This window comes from Vigna radiata, chromosome 4 (genome assembly GCF_000741045.1).
Source record: "Vigna radiata var. radiata cultivar VC1973A chromosome 4, Vradiata_ver6, whole genome shotgun sequence".
NCBI classification, from domain to species: domain Eukaryota; kingdom Viridiplantae; phylum Streptophyta; class Magnoliopsida; order Fabales; family Fabaceae; genus Vigna; species Vigna radiata.
Window position 1 is genome coordinate 8167559 of NC_028354.1, and position 16709 is coordinate 8184267.

Sequence of the window (16709 nt, forward strand, 5' to 3'; positions counted from 1 at the left end):
ATTATTTAAATTTACTTAATCATGGGTGAAATATTATAAATATTTAATATTCAATAATTACATTTTGTTTTATAAATAATATATATAAATAAAATAAAATAATAAATTATTTAATATAATATATCTCTTATGTCTCTCTCCCAACAGTTTCATAGCAGGACTTCAATGAGTTTGGTATTTTTTTTTTTTCTTATTTTGAGTATAAAGTCGTGCTTGATCGTGAGTTCCAGCCTAGACTTTCACCAACTTCATAACTATCGTCTTTATGTGTTTTCTCGCATCTCGTCCATTACTAGTTGTCTTCGTGGAGTCACAATTGTAGAGTTGTCACATCGTATCGTGTTATGTATAGAAAAAAATAATATAATAATTATTTTATTAGTTACAATATTTTATATTAGAAATTTTTATTACAAAGAATGAATAATTTTTATAAATACTATTAAATCCAAAAATATAAATAAATTACATTTCCAAATTCTTTTATCATGAAATCTTCAAAAGAAATTACATCTCAAAATAACGAGCTACAAAATCAAAATTAATTTTGGAAGACTGATTCTATTTGTTAAAGGTATAGACGTTTATAATAGTATAAATGTCGGAACTCTAACTAATATCACGTCTTTCTAATTTAAAAATTAATATTTACGGGACATATAGATGTCGGTTAGGAGGGGGCTCGACATCTAAACATCGGTTACAGGGAGACCGATGTCTATAATCATATATAGACATCGGTGTGACGAGATCAGAAGTTTATATGGTGGAAAAATGATTTTTCACCCACCTACCAAGCTTATATACGTCGGTTAGAAGGGGTCCCGATGTCTAGACGTCAGTTACAAGGGGCCGACGTCTATAATCGTATATAGACGTCGGTGTGGCGAGATCAAACGTCTATATGGCGGAAAAAAATGACTTTTCACCTACCTGTCAGGCCTATAGACGTCGGTTAGGAGGGGTCCCGACGTCTATAATATTATACACATCAAGGCCCCTCCTAATTGACGTCTATATGCCCAACTTATTTACAAAAATGTCATCGATTAATAATTTACATTGGATATTTTGTGGTCCGACGTCTACGGGGTGACGTTAAAGGCCAATTCTGTCAAGAGTTATCGTTTTTTTTTATTGTAAAATGGAAGAAAATTTCTTATAAGTTTTTATTCCACTATTTAATGGTAAAAGTTAATGCAAGTTTATTTAGAAGGGCTAGATTTGATTTATGAGAAGTCAGTAAAAGAGGAAGATGATGGTCGTTGTCTGAAAATCCCACCATGATTCAAATTAAAATGCAAAAGGAAAGAAAGTCAAAGGCAAAGTTATCCTTGTTTGCTGATGTAAGGGATTTTGAGCTGCAAAGGATGAAAGAGTCCTAGACAATTAAGGAATATGGAATAAAATAAACAAATACAACAACACATGTTTTTCCATCTTGTTCTGATTGTAAGATAAATAATCATGAACATAACAAGTATTGGTGGACACCACATGGAAAATTCCACGAATGTGATCAATCAAGACATGTGGAAAATGTATGCAAATCTCAAAATCCTTAAGAAATAGCTCAACAAAGCAAGTATTTTCAAAGTAAGAAATCTAAGAATGAAAAACAACTGTTATGAAAGGTACAACAACATTTTCAATTGAAATTCATTCAGGTGTGAACTTAATTTTTAAGACTTATATGTTCATGAGATTACTCAAAATTTATTAAGTATTGCTCAATAATCAGATAAAAGTTATAAGGTTTCGTTTGAAAACAAACTTTGTATGATGAAATATGCTAACAACCTAAAAGTATTCAGAATTCATATACAAGATAGAATATTTGCTTTGGATGAAAATGTTGGGAATCCAAGTATGAGTCAAAGTCTCACATTAGATAGAAATGAGAAAGTAGAGCACTATATAAGAATGAAAGACTCATTAATTCATTGCCTTAAGGTTTTCGGAAGAAAGTGGTGTTAATTCTTTATATAGTTAGATGTTATTGGTGTTTCTGTAACCTCTCCTCTTCGATAGACCCAATAATGGTATCAAAGTCGTTAAGATGAAAAAAATAAGAAAATAGAACATTATATAAAGATGAAAGACCCATTAATCTGTAGAGAAAATAAATGAAGACTCACATATTAATCAAAGATGAAATGTCAACTACCATGAAATTCATTATAAACAAAGATGATAATTTTTGTTAAAACAAAAATATATAATGAAATTTGTTAAATTGAATAAAGATGTAATCTCATATAAAAAAGAGAAAAAAGAATGATAAACAAAAAAGAAAAAAAGTTCAAGCTTGCTCCCTCATATTTAAAAATCTAAAATTTAAATAAACAAATATTAAACATGTTAAAAATATTTATTTAATATTTTTTATTTAAATTAAATTTAAGGAAATCTTTTCAATTTTATAAATATCTTTTATATAAGGATAAAATTATATTTAGTTATTATTTAAATTTACTTAATTGGGTGAAATATTATAAATATTTAATATTCAATAATTACATTTTGTTTTATANATAATATATATAAATAAAATAAAATAATAAATTATTTTATATAATATATCTCTTATGTCTCCCAACAGTTTTTCAATGAGTTTTGTATTTTTTTCTTTTTATTTTGAGTATAAAGTGTGCTTCATAACGTGACTTCCAGCCTAGACTTTCACCACCGTCATAATTATCCTCATCAGCACTGTCTCCTCCTCTTGCCAACACCGATATAATTTATTATGGATAAATTTATATTTTATTGTATTTATTATACCTGTTTGGTTGTGTATTAATATTATATTATTCCTTTATGTGCTTCCTCCCATCTCCTCCATGTGTTCATGGAGTCATGACGTAGAGTTGTCATCGTACCGTGTGTTACATTTAGAAAGATATAATTATAAAAAAAATTATTTTATTAGTTACAATATTTTATATTACAAACTTTTATTACAAAGAATGAATAATTTTTATAAATACTATTAAAGCCAAAAATGATAAATAAATTATATTTCCAAATTTTATTATCATGAAATCTATTAAGAAATTACTTCTCAAAATAGCAAGCTACAAAATCAAAGTAATATTGGAAGACTAAGACTATGTTCACTTGACATGATTTCCTATTTACGGAGCAATTAAGAAAAACGTGTTCACTTTAACTGAATTGCGAGCGATGGTTTGAAGGTGATTATGAGATTTGTATATTGTTTATTTACCCGCAGATGTGTGAAGATTTCGAGGGATGAATGACATTTTGCCTAAAATGTCCCTCTTCATTTTAAATAATTCGCAGCACCCATTTTCACTCACTATGTATTCACGAGAGTACTACGACCAATGAACAATGCAGAATGCAGATTCCTGACCTTCTGCTTCATTCAGCCATGGAATAGTGAAGATTTCAATATTTGCAGGTTGTGGTAGATGAAGAAGCTTTGGTGGAAGATGAAGGAAGGAGGTGGTTGATTACTGGAAGCTCGGTCACGAAGAAGACAAAGAAGAGAGTTGTATCTGGTTATGGAGGAAGTTGTATACGGTTACGCAGAAGCACCTAAAAACGCCAGGAAGTTGTATCTGGTTACGCAAAGTTGTATCCGATTACGCTTCTTCTTCTTCACAAAGTGTATCCGGTTACGCTTTCCGTATGCTATCATTTACGCCATCATCTTCTTCTTCTTCGTGTACCCTCGCATGAGTTGCAGCTGCGCATGAGGTTCTACCCTCGCATGAGCAGTAGGTGTTGGTGGTTATGGCGGCATGTTGACGGCGATCGAGGTTGCAGCCATGGACGACGGTGTGGACAATGCAGCTTTGGAAGGCGTCAGTTGCAAGAATGAAGGTGGAGCATGCAGCGACCATGAGATGTTCGTCGTGGTGGATGATGCAACAACGAAGGTGTTGGTGACGATGGAGGATGCTCTCCATGGTTGTCGACCATGCAGCGAGGATGAAGGTGTGGTGGTGGTTGACGATGCAGCTCGAACCGATGTAGGTTGAAGCAGAGGAAGCTGCCCGTGATAGATGGACGATGGAGAGAACATGTCATGGTCGTTGAAGGAACGACGACGATGTTCGTCATTATGGAGGATGGCAGCATGATACGACGATGCGCCGACTTGAAACACTACACGAAAGCATATGATCCTATGCAGTGTTAGTTTACTAAAAAGGATTTTATTAGAAAAAAATTATATAATTTTATTCATTTTAACAATTTTATTTATTAACATTTAATAACATTAAATTATTTTTAATAATTTACGATCCATGTAATTAAATCACAATAAAAGAAAAAACAAAACGCATTCTTATAATAATTAATAATATTAATAACAATAACTAATAATAATAATTAATAATAATAATAATATTAATGATAATAATTAATAAGAATTAATAATATTAATGATAACAATTAATAATAATTAATAATAATAATTAATAATAGTAATAATAATAATTAATAATAATCATAATAATGATTTTTTTTTCTTTATAATAATAATATTAATAATAATAATAATAATAATAACTATTATTATTAATATTAATAATAATAATAATAGTAATAATATTGTTATTATTATTATTTCAATTTATTAAATCACCATTCTTTTATATTTTAAAAATTAATTTTTATTTTTTTCTTTCTATAAACATTTTTATAATCAAATATAACATTAACGATTATCATTTTATATTACTTTAATACCTATAAACATTTTTAAAAGTGTCACATCAATCAAATCCTATCAAATTCACTTTCAATTATCTTGAAATCCACTCAAATCAACATAAAAAAAATGACTTCAAATCTCCCCAATCTCTCTCCCGATCACTCTTTCCCAATTACCCCCATTAAATACACCCTTAGATCTATTTGTGAAAGGTACTGTAACACAAAGATAAGAGATAAGAGTTCTTTGACGTGGCACGCTATAATCCGCAACAAAATATCACGTTTTTATTCTGTCTGAAAACGATAGGTTTTATTCTTATATTAAAATGCTCATTTTTCAATAGGGTGGAGTAGAAGAAAAACTGCCATTTAGTCCATGATCATTTTCTTTCCCTAAAAGCACAAACCAGATAGTAGCAGCCATGGATTCCGATTATGACAGAAAAGCTGAAATCAAAGCATTTGATGAGACAAAAACTGGGGTCAAAGGTCTTGTAGATTCTGGGATAAAAAAAGTTCCTCGTATGTTCCATTCTGGTATTGACATAACTGAAAACATAGCCACAGACTCAAAACTGAGTGTTCCTCTCATAGACCTGCAAAACATACACACCAACCCTGCTCTGCGAAAAGAAGCTGTCAAAAAAATTCGCAGTGCATGCCAGGAGTGGGGGTTTTTCCAAGTGATCAATCATGGAATTCCAATTCCTGTTATGGATGAGATGATTGATGGAATCAAAAGGTTTCATGAACAAGATCCTGACGTAAGGAAACAGTTTTACTCTCGAGATTTGAAGGACAAATTTCTTTATGTTTCCAACAACAGCCTCTACAAGGACAAATTTGCTAACTGGAGAGATACAGTTGGATGTTCTGTGGCTCCCAATCCTCCCACACCAGAGGAATTGCCTGAAGTGCTTAGGTATTGAACTAACACAGTTTTTAGATTTTTCAGTGGTTTAATGTTGCCCTTTTTCTTTGTATTCTTAGTTTAGTATCAAGTTGCATATGTTAGAAAGGAGAAATAGTTTTGAGGTGACTGAAGTTGTCAAATAAAATAATTCTGATAAATGGTTTTTCTAGACTTGTTTTCTTTGAACTATTGATACGATTTTCTATGTACTTGCAGAGACATAATTACTGAATATTCGAAGGAAGCAATGTCACTGGGTTGTACAATTTTTGAGTTGTTGTCAGAGGCTCTTGGCCTTAATCCATCTTATCTCAAAGACTTGAATTGTGCAGACGGACTTTTCATGCAGGGCCATTATTATCCACCTTGTCCTGAACCTGAATTAACTTTGGGCACCAGCAGTCACACTGATTTGGCCTTCATCACAATACTTCTACAAGACCAACTGGGTGGTCTTCAGATCCTTCATGACAATCAATGGTTAAATGTTCTTCCTGTGGATGGAGGTCTTGTTGTAAACATGGGTGATTTTATGCAAGTAAGTATTGCACTGGTAGCAAATATTTTCATTAGGTTGTGTTAGTTAGATAATTTTAGAATTATGTTAACCATTTTTTTTAACAAGTTTTGATTATTTTGTTTGAATTTACTTTTTAAAAAGTATTTAATTTTTAAAATAATATTTAAAATGAATTAATAATAAATTATCATGTATATATTATTAAAAAGTTGTAAAAAAATTGTTAAGAAATCTTTTCTCATCATTTTATTAAGATAAAGTTCTTAGGATATAAAACGTTTAAAACAAATTTAAGAAATCTTTTTATTTTTTAATAATATAATTTGTATCATAATTTTATTTAATTCTTTTCATTTGTGTTTTATACAAATTTATTATTAAATTAAGGGTTAAATATGTTTTTAGTTCCTGTTATTTGGAACGATTTTGGTTTTAGTCACTGGTACAATTTAGTCCTTCAACTTTAGAAAACTCTGGTTTTAGTCTTTTTTTATCAAATTTTTTTAACTTTATTTATTAACGCGTTTCTCAGTTAACATTAAAAAAAAATGTGTTTGAAAGCAAATACCTTAGTTTGAAAAGGGACTAAAACAAAAATCGCCCCAAACTATAGGAACTAAAAACATATTTAACCATTAAATTAATACTAAAAAGGATTTTTTTAAGGTTTTTTTTTTTAGGATTTAAAACAAAATTTTTACCTATTTAAGGTTTTATTGCAGAATGACCTGAAATAAAATCAAGATAGTTGTTTTTCTTGGACTATATGATTAACATGGGAAAAACATGTTTTATTTTCTAGTTATATATATGCTTAGAATGCAATGAAGTTGTTTAGTGAGGATTGTATTTGTTAATTTGATAGCTTTGGTTTCAGCTAATAACAAATGACAAGTTTTCGAGTGTTTATCACCGGGTCTTGTCAAACCGTGGAGGGCCAAGAGTTTCTGTAGCTGCATTCTTTTCAAATAATTCACATGAGCTAGAAAAATCTACAACAAAGGTTTATGGTCCAATTAAAGAGTTATTGTCGGAAGAAAACCCACCAATCTATAGGAACAGTTCCGTAGGAGAGATCATGGCTCACCATTTTGCTAAGGGGCTTGATGGGAACCATGCTTTGAACCCTTTCAGGTTGTGAAATGAACAGATTTCGACCAAGAAAATAACTTGATGAAATTGAAGTTCTCCAGATTCTCATGGAGATGGCTGTAACGTCTTATTTGTAGTTCCTTTCAGTGTCTTAACTTTCCATTACATGTTACGTTTGTAAAAGTTCTTCATATAGAATAAGATAAATTATGTTAGCAGTTCAGATTTAATTTCTTTTATATCTGTTTACTTTTCGTTTAATTCATGGTTTTCATTCAAAATATAAGCCCTCCCTCACATGTTAATAAATAAAGTAAGAAGGCTAGGAGAATAATAGCTTTAAAATGGTTTTGAGGATACGAATAATTTTTATGGTGTTTTGTATTGTAATATATACATTTTTTAAATTAGTCACCCAATAAATTATAGAAATTTAGTTTAAGTATTTAAAGAAAAAATATTTAATTATATTTCTTTTTCACTATTATTAAGTTGATTTTTCTATTTATCCCTTAAATATTTTTTAGTTTTTTTAGAGTTAAATATATTTTTTGTTCCTAAATTATTATGCGATTTTAGTTTTCATTCTAACAAAAAAGTAGATGAAATTCATAGAAAAAAAAACATTCAAGAGATTAATAATGCAAATCATAGAGAAAAGAAACGAGAAATCATATCAATGGATCCAGTAAAGAAACCCTAAGCACAATGGAGCAAGAACAAAGAAGAGTGTTTAATGTGAAAAAATAGAAGCATCCAGAGAGACATAGTATTCAAAGAGTAAAATTGATGCAGAATGAATCAAAAGGGAGAAAATAAAAGGGGAAAAGCAAAAAAAAAAAAAAAAAAAGGTAAAAATGTAGGTTGGGCTGTAATGTAGGCCTAATAACTAATATTATCATTCCTCCTCAAGCTGAGAATAGATATTAGTCATTCCTAGCTTGGAATGAAGATACTTAAAAACAGTAGGAGCAAGAGGTTTGGTGAAGAGGTCAGCTGCTTGTTCAGTGGTTGAAATGGGAGTAACTTGAGGAGGCCGTTGTTGATCTTGTCCCTTACAATATGTGACAATATAATTCTATGTGTTCGGTGTGTTCATGGAAGACTTGATTAGAGGCAACCTGGATATTGGAGTGATTATCGCAATAGACTATAATAGCTTGGATGGTAAGTATATGAAGGTCATGAAGAACGTAAGTCAACCATTGTAGTTCACAGGTGATAGTGGCTAAAGCCCAATATTCAGCTTCTGAAGAGCTTCTGAAAATGGTCTGCTGCTTTTTAGATTTCCAAGAAATGATGAAATTGTCGAAGTAGATTGAGTAACCAATGATAGATTTTCTATATTAGGGACAAGTGGCCCAGTCAGAATCACTATAAGCTTTGAGCTTATTGGTGTTGTTGCTTTGGAAGCGGATTCCACTGCCAGGACTTCCCTTGGATATCTAAGAATGTGGTGTTGATGTAAGGTGGTAGGAGAGGAAACATATTGGTTGAGATTATTATAAAGAATATGATTTTAAGTTTGACATTGGTAAGATATATGAGGCAGCCAATGAGTCTTCGATAGGAGGAGGCATCTTCATCATTGAGGAGCTTACCTTGACTACTTAGACGAGAAGAATGTACCATAGGAATGGGCATAGGGGCGTAATGGAGCATTCCAGCTTCTGTGAGGAGGTCAAGGGTGTACTTGCATTGGCTGAGGTGGATTCTAGAACTATTCTGAGAAAATTCTAAGCCAAGAATGTAGGTGAGATCACCCTAGTTTTATATATGTAAAAGGCTTTTAAGGGAAGCAACAATATGTTGTAATGGTAGTGATGTGGCAAGTATCATGTTTCAGGAAAAAGGAATGATCAACATTAGAACGTGTATAATTATTAGATAGAAGAAAAGTGGAAGCTTTATCACACCATTGTCGTCCAACTTGCTTAAGCGCATATAGAGATCTTTGAAGTTTGCACGCTTGATTTGGGTTGTGATGGGTGAAGCTAGGACGAAGTTGCATATAAAGTTCTTCATGTAAGTCATCATGAAGAAAGACATTGTTGACATCAAGTTGTTTGAGAATCCAATTATTAAAGGCTACAATCGCGAGGAGAAGACACAAAGTAGTTAATTTGGCAACATGGGCAAAAGTCTCAAGGTAGTCTAATCCTTCAAGTTAGGTGTAGCCCTTAGCTACAAGGAGGGCTTTAAAACGGTCAATAGATCCATCAGACTTGTGTTTGATTTTGTATATCCAGCAACATCCAATAGTAGTTTTGTTAGGGGGAAGGTCAGTGATGGTTCATGTATTATTGTTTGTTAAGACGTGGAGTTCATCCTGCATAGCTTGAGTCCACTAAGGTATTTTAGATGCTTCCTTGTAGGTGCGAGGTTCAGTGGTAGATGAAATGGAGAGGATGATGTGCCTGAAATCAGAGGATAGCTTGTCATAAGAAAGAAAATTAGTAATAGGATATATAGTAATGTTATTAGTTTGGAAGTCTGTAAGATATGTAGGAGGACGTTTGGGTCGAGTAGAACACCTCATGGTGTCAGCATACTTAGTTATATTAGGGACATCATCATGGGAGGCGTTAGTTAGGGGAGGTTCAGCAGTGTTTGGATGCTTGTGGTGTCATTTGTACTGGTGACAGTATCACTAGCAACATTAGTATCAACGATAGTAGGCAGAAAAACACTATTACTAGGAAAATTAATATTATCATAATTATGACTATAATTGTGAGGAATAGGCAAAGAAAGAGAGTTAAAATCAAAATTATTGTGAGAATGAGAAGTATATGGAAAGCAATTTTGATGAAACAACACATGGCGAGATATATCAATCTTATGATTTTGTAAGTTAAGGAACTGATAACCTTTGGTGTGCGGTTGGAAACGAAGGAAAATGCCAGGAACAACCCTTGCATCAATCTTTTTCCTGTGAGCGGTCAAAGTGCTAATATAGCATAAACAACCAAAAACACATAGAGCAAAAATATCATACAGTTTCCCATATAATTTTTCATATGGAGTAGCATCATCAAGTAAGGTTGTAGGCGTGCAATTGATGAGTAAAGTATCATGTTCAGCAACAAAGCACCAAAAATAGTAGGCAAATTTGCTTGAGACGAGAGGGAGAGAGTTTCATTTAACAAATGTTGGTGTTTATGCTAAATTATGCCATTTTGTTGAGGGGTTTCATTACATGTAGTTTGATGATTAATACCTTTAAGGGAGAAAAAATTATGCATAGAAAATTCAATGTTATTGTTAGTACGAATGATTTTGATAGTAGTAGAAAACTGGTTTTTTATGTTTGTTATAAAATCAGTGATAATTTTTCTAACAACAGATTTTTCAGTCATAGGTATTAATCAAGTATAACGAGAAAAATCATCTACAATGGTGAGAAAGTATTTGAAACCACGCATGGAAAGAATATTACAGGGACCCCATATATCAATGTGAATAAGATACAAAATTTTCATGGTTTTAGAAGTGCTATTAGAAAAAGTAACTTTTTTTTTTGTTTAGCACGATGGAAAGCATCACAAATGTATGTGAGATTATGAACAATGAATAGATATTTGAGTTTCAAACTATTCAATCTAATATCGGAAGGATGTCTTAATCTAAGATGTCATAGACTAGTACTATTTAACATTGTTGACAAAATATGCAGTAGAAGCAAGTATGTTCGAAGAAGAATCTAATAAGATGTACAAGCCACTAGTGAGTTTAGTTATAGAAATCTTCTATTTGGTTTGAATGTCCTAAATAGTACAACCACGAAAGGAAAAAGTTAATTCATAGTTATTAAAAGAAATCAACTATAATATGAAAATAAAATTAAAAGAGAATTGCAAAACATAAAGAACATTTAAGAAGTGGATCTTATTGTTAAGAAATCAATTATGTAATGAATATATATATCAATCAATTGGTAATAAGCTAGCATTACTAGTTAAGTGAAATTAATCGATTTATATTTAATCGATTGAATATGTCACCACCGAACATATCTTTTAAAACAAAACTTTGGATTAATGAAAGTGTAGGCTTTGGAAAACATTTTTGGAAACTCTTGAAGCACTTATTGATTGAGAAAAACACGTTATATGATCTGAAGGTGTTTGTGACAGTGTGAGGTTGTGATTACTCATATTCTTTGATTCTTAAGGAAAACGAGCGTCTTGAGCAAGCTAGAAGAGCTTTTCAGGTTTGATTATTCTTAGCCTTGTATTAATTTGTTTTATGTGTTACAGGAAGGTTGTCCAAGTTGCAATAATGTGTCGTAAGGGTAGTACATTTCTTGTAAGCTTTATAAAGTATATTTCATCTTTCAAGAATTGTATAATTGTACATTGAATTTTTTGTTTAAGTGAAAAATTGTACTTAAGTTACATAGCTAATTGGATGTAGTATGTAAAAATAAACTGTATAAAAATTATTTGTCTTAATATTTTCTTTATGTTAATAGTTTAAGTTCTTGAATATCATGTATATTTTTTATCGATGATTTTGTATTGTTACATGTAAAAAAAAAAAAAAAAGTTGTTGAATAAAAATAATCAAACAATATTTTTGTGATTGAGTTTCTGAATGATCAATTTTCAGACAAAAACGTTATACAAGTTTTTTAAAGATTGTAGAAGAAATTTGTTCTTAGTCTAACATAGAGTATATAAATAAATCGACACTAAACTCTTAATTCTACATCTTGTTCTTTTATTGCATCTCAGTTTTTATTATATTTAAACATTTTCTTTTTCCGGATTGTTTTAGAATTAAATTTATTCAGGTACAACATTTAACATATATTATCAATCTCTTTTTTAAGGACATATTTGAAAAAACATGAACATATATATTTCAACTAGAATTATAAAACATATAATATAAAAAATATAATAAAGTTTTTTACGAGTTAAAATTAGTTTATGAGTAAGTTAAAAACTAAAAGGTATATAAATTGTTTTTACAGAATAATATATGTATATATTAATTTTAATTTATTAGAAAACTTTATATTTTTTTAAGAAATGTTTATTTAAAGATATCTCATATCAAGATAACAGTGTGTCCAAATTAATTAAATAATGTTCCCTTGTTACACATGCCACGAGAACAATCACGTTTTTATTCTGTCTTCTGAAAACTTATGTTCATCGTTCCTATTATTCTGTCTAGGATGGCAACGGGTCGGGTTCGGGTCGGATAGTGTGATACCCGAACTCGACCCGTATGTAAAAAATGTACCCGTTATCCGCTCCGATACCCGTCGGGTACTCGCATAAAAAAAACCCACGAATTTTTTTTTCAACTCGCGGGTATCCAACGGATATCCGTTAACCATTCTTTTTCAAAATTTATAAACCCTAAATCTGCAGTTTAAAACTCCCATCTACATAGTTCTGCACTTCAAAACTCCCATCTACAGAAAAACATTTCAGATTTGCACAAAAACATTTCAGATCTGGACTTAAGAATCTCAGATCTGCATCAAAGGATCTCAAATCTGCGTTAAATGATCACAGATCTACACCAAAGAGTCTCAGATCTGCCTCTCGTCGTCGCTCCCGATGCGTTTCGGCGTCTCAAGCTCTGCGAATAGGATCACCTCTTGTTGGAAGAAGCTGTTGCGATGGGATCACCTGTTGTTGGAAGAAGAAGCTGTTTCGTGAATGGTGGAAGAAGAAGTTTCCGCGGACGGAGCCGTGAACGGTGGAAGAAGCTGCAATAACGGGGTCGTTGAAGACAGTGGTTCTTGTGGTTGGTAGGTGGCGGAGATTCTTGTGGTTGGTAGGTGGTGGAAAGAAGAAGGGAGATGAATATTAAGAAAGAAGAAGAAAGAAGAAGAAAGAAGAAGCTTTGAGAGAGAAGTCTGAGAGAGAAGAAAAATGAAGCTTTTCACTTCTCTGCAACGTAGCTTTTCACTTCTCTGCAACGTTTTTTAGTTTTATTTTGTAATTTTATATTTTAATTTATTTTGTAATTTCATAAAAAAATAATAGATAAAATTGAAATTTAGTTTTTTAAACGGGTAGCAGGTACCCGCAGGTACGGATAGTATGATATCCGTACCCAATCCGTTAACGAGCGGGTATTAAATTACCCGCTACCCGCGGGTACCTTCTACCCGCGGATATTAAATACCCGCAACGGGTTTTGGCCGCAGATACGGGTATTATTGCCATCCCTAATTCTGACCCTTTCACCGAACTTTATTACTTGTAGAATAATACTTCTTCGTGTTCTTATTTGTTTAATATAAGGTAAATTCTATAAGAAATTGTTATTTTTTTTTAAATAAGTTTACGGTTGCAGTATATTACTCATTTATATTTTGAATATTTGATAACTTATTTTTAAATAGAATATTTAAAAAATTAGTTAAAATTAAAAATGATATTTATTTATATTTTTCCTTAATATTATTATGTTGTCTATCTTAATTTATCTCTATAATATTTAAAAAAAAAAGTAATATGCTTATAAAATTCAAGTAAATTAATTTTTATTGTTGATATGAATGATTATAAGGCTTATATTATATTAAAGACCAAAGAAATAAACAATTAACTAACCACTCTTAGAACAGAAAAGTTAAAAAAAAGTTTTATATATTAGTGAAAGTGAGTTGATATTCATTTTTAAATAATTTCTTTAAATTATTATTTTTAACTTGTGTCTAAAGTCTATGAAAAGATGATTTTTTTAATATTTTTATTCTTCCATTTGGATTTAGTTATATAATCTCTTACGTTTCTCAGTTCTAGTCAAAACTGTTCTGGTAGTTGTTCTCTCTGGATATGGATATGGCGATCGAAAACTCAACGCAGTTGGAGAAAATAGTTGATTGTGCATATGATAGAAAAGCTGAAGTGAAAGGGTTTGATGATTCAAAAGCTGGAGTTAAAGGTCTTGTAGAGTATGGAGTTACAAAGATCCCTCGCATGTTCCATTCTGTGAACTTGGATATTGAAACCCCAGTTACTGATTCAAACTTGAGAGTTCCCATTATAGATCTTAAAGACAGAAACTCAACTCTGCATGCAGAAGTGATTGAGAAAATTGGAAGGGCATGCCATGAGTGGGGATTTTTCCAGGTGATTAATCATGGAATTCCTATCAGTGTCTTGGATGAGATGATTGATGGAATTCGTAGATTTCATGAACAAGACACTGAGGTAAGAAAAGGGTTCTATTCTAGAGATGTGAAGAAAAAAGTTTTGTATTATTCCAACCTTAGCTTGTACAGTGGTCAATCTGCTAATTGGAGAGATACTATTGGTTTTGCTGTTGCTCCTGTTCCAGCTAAACCTGAAGAACTACCATCTGTATGCAGGTGATGAGATTTATTCAAAATTTATTGTCGTCTATAGGAGTTATCCTGATATCTGCTCTTACATTGTTATCAAATTATTGTTTTGCAGGGATATTTTGATTGAATATTCAAAGAAAATAAGGGATTTGGGTTTTACAATCTTTGAATTATTGTCAGAGGCTTTGGGACTTGATGCTTCTTATCTTAAAAAGTTGAATTGCGGTGAAGGGCTCTTTATCTTGGGTCACTACTATCCACCATGCCCTGAACCTGAATTAACTATTGGCACTTCTAAACACACAGATGGTAACTTCATGACTTTACTTCTACAAGACCAACTTGGTGGTCTTCAAATTCTTCATCAGAATCAATGGATCAATGTTCCTCCTGTGCATGGAGCTCTGGTTGTAAACATGGGAGATCTTCTGCAGGTACAATTCTAGATTATTGCTGTTCAATTTTAGAAACCATAAAATAGAATTCAGCATAAGGTTTTCTGAATTTGGTGAGTTTTACTGACACCATCAAACGGGTCAAATACGGCATTATAGAAATGAATAAATAATTCTTGGACACATATAATCATTTATCAATGGATTAATTAGCTAGAATGGTTTAAAATGTGCAGGGAAAGTTATTGTAGTCAATGATGAAGAAAGTTGACTGTGATTGATCATGAAAGCTATTGCAGTAGAAAGTCTAAAAGAGGATGCTAAGGACCATGAACAATATTTTCAAAAATTTGATTTTAATTGAAGCAATAGTGCCGTGTGAGCAATGTAGTAGTAGGAGTGCTATGACTTTCAGTGCTCAAAGTATCTTATTCAGCCACCCATTCTTGACTTTTTCAGTTCATCATAATTTATCTTAGAAAGACTAATGTGATAAATAAATTTTTTAAACAATAAAGTTGCAGAAGTAGTTGAGTCTTCTTTTGCTTTCCTTTTGCATACTTTTCTGCCATTTATCTTTTCTGAATTCTAGTGTGATCATATGATTAAGCTTACACAGTATAATTGCTAAACCGTTTTCTTTAGTTGCACAAATTTCCAGAATAATTTTTTTGACTAAGCACCTGAATTCAGTGAAAGAAAAAGTAGATGATTTATAGCTTCTTCTTAATTGATAGAGTTGATCAGTTTCTTTCATACTGGTGCAGCTTATTACAAATGACAAGTTTGTGAGTGTGTATCACCGGGTCTTGTCAAAGAACACAGGTCCAAGAATATCTGTGGCAAGCTTCTTTGTAAATTCATCTGACCCTGTTGAGGGTACATCAAAGGTGTATGGTCCAATTAAGGAACTGCTTTCAGAAGAGAACCCCCCTCTCTACAAAGACACTGCCATAAAAGATTACTTGTCACATTATTATGCAAAGGGTCTTGATGGCAACTCTTCCTTGGACCCCTTCAGATTGTCAACTAAATAAGGGACTCTCTGTATCTTATTGTAGGTTATCTAAATAATTCTTGGAAATATTGTTGAGAATCCAAGTGTGGATCCAAGTCATATACATTGGATAGAAATAAAAAATTAGTACTCTATATACTAAAGTTTGACCAAACCTTCAAATATGATAATAAACGATACCAAAATGATGAACTCTTTGTATTACTAAGAAGACGTCTGGCGTAATAATGATTTACAAGTTTATATATAGGTTTAAATACCTTTTTAGTTCCCAAATTGGAATCGGAATTTTTATTTTGTCCTCGGTTTCAAAAATGAAGCCCTTTCATCCCCATGTTTTCAATTTTGAGTACAATCAGTCCCTTCCGTTAAGTAGATGTTAACAGTGTTAAATGTTAGCTTATGTGGCAATAGGAGTTATCCAACATGGAAAAAACAATTTTTTTAACAATGACAGATGTGAAAATATCATAGGCTTAAAAGAAAAGAAAAAAAAGAAAAGAAAAGAAGGGTTTGCCCTAAATTCATCTCTGAAACCCCAAGGCAATCACTTCCGCCACTCTCCACCCACTACCGCCACAACCTTCGATCAACCACTCCTGCACCCACTGCCGCCACAACCTCCGATCAAAAGGCCGCTGCGAGTGGGCTGTCCACGGCTTCGCCGGCGCATTCGTCGGAAGAGCCACCGCCCTTCACGCGGGACTGCCATCTCGTCCTTTCTTCTTCGCGGAACCGGCCCCAACTCTGAGATCCTACCG

General features: G+C 32.0%; 2 protein-coding genes across 2 annotated transcripts; both read left to right on the forward strand.

Moving 5' to 3' along the window:
* The first annotated feature begins 5023 nt into the window (after window positions 1-5023).
* LOC106759148 (1-aminocyclopropane-1-carboxylate oxidase homolog 1) lies at window positions 5024-7440 on the forward strand. Its single transcript, XM_014642156.2, has 3 exons — window positions 5024-5614; window positions 5822-6143; window positions 7003-7440. Exons 1-3 carry the CDS (start codon window positions 5115-5117, stop codon window positions 7264-7266), a joined length of 1086 nt encoding a protein of 361 aa, XP_014497642.1. The 5' UTR covers window positions 5024-5114; the 3' UTR covers window positions 7267-7440.
* Window positions 7441-13970: 6530 nt separating this feature from the next.
* LOC106758597 (1-aminocyclopropane-1-carboxylate oxidase homolog 1) lies at window positions 13971-16086 on the forward strand. The gene is made up of 3 exons (XM_014641525.2): window positions 13971-14559; window positions 14648-14969; window positions 15698-16086. The coding sequence occupies exons 1-3, from the start codon at window positions 14024-14026 to the stop codon at window positions 15965-15967; spliced, it is 1128 nt and encodes a 375-aa protein (XP_014497011.1). The 5' UTR covers window positions 13971-14023; the 3' UTR covers window positions 15968-16086.
* Window positions 16087-16709: the final 623 nt, after the last annotated feature.

What these genes read in the sequence shown, in the direction of transcription:
- LOC106759148 (XM_014642156.2), top strand. Translation starts at nt 5,115, where the DNA reads ATGGATTCCGATTATGACAGAAAAGCTGAAATCAAAGCATTTGATGAG. An exon ending in GAATTGCCTGAAGTGCTTAG is followed by an intron (nt 5,615 to 5,821) that starts GTATTGAACTAA and finishes ATGTACTTGCAG; the next exon opens with AGACATAATTACTGAATATT. An exon ending in ACATGGGTGATTTTATGCAA is followed by an intron (nt 6,144 to 7,002) that starts GTAAGTATTGCA and finishes CTTTGGTTTCAG; the next exon opens with CTAATAACAAATGACAAGTT.
- LOC106758597 (XM_014641525.2), top strand. Translation starts at nt 14,024, where the DNA reads ATGGATATGGCGATCGAAAACTCAACGCAGTTGGAGAAAATAGTTGAT. An exon ending in GAACTACCATCTGTATGCAG is followed by an intron (nt 14,560 to 14,647) that starts GTGATGAGATTT and finishes ATTGTTTTGCAG; the next exon opens with GGATATTTTGATTGAATATT. An exon ending in ACATGGGAGATCTTCTGCAG is followed by an intron (nt 14,970 to 15,697) that starts GTACAATTCTAG and finishes ATACTGGTGCAG; the next exon opens with CTTATTACAAATGACAAGTT.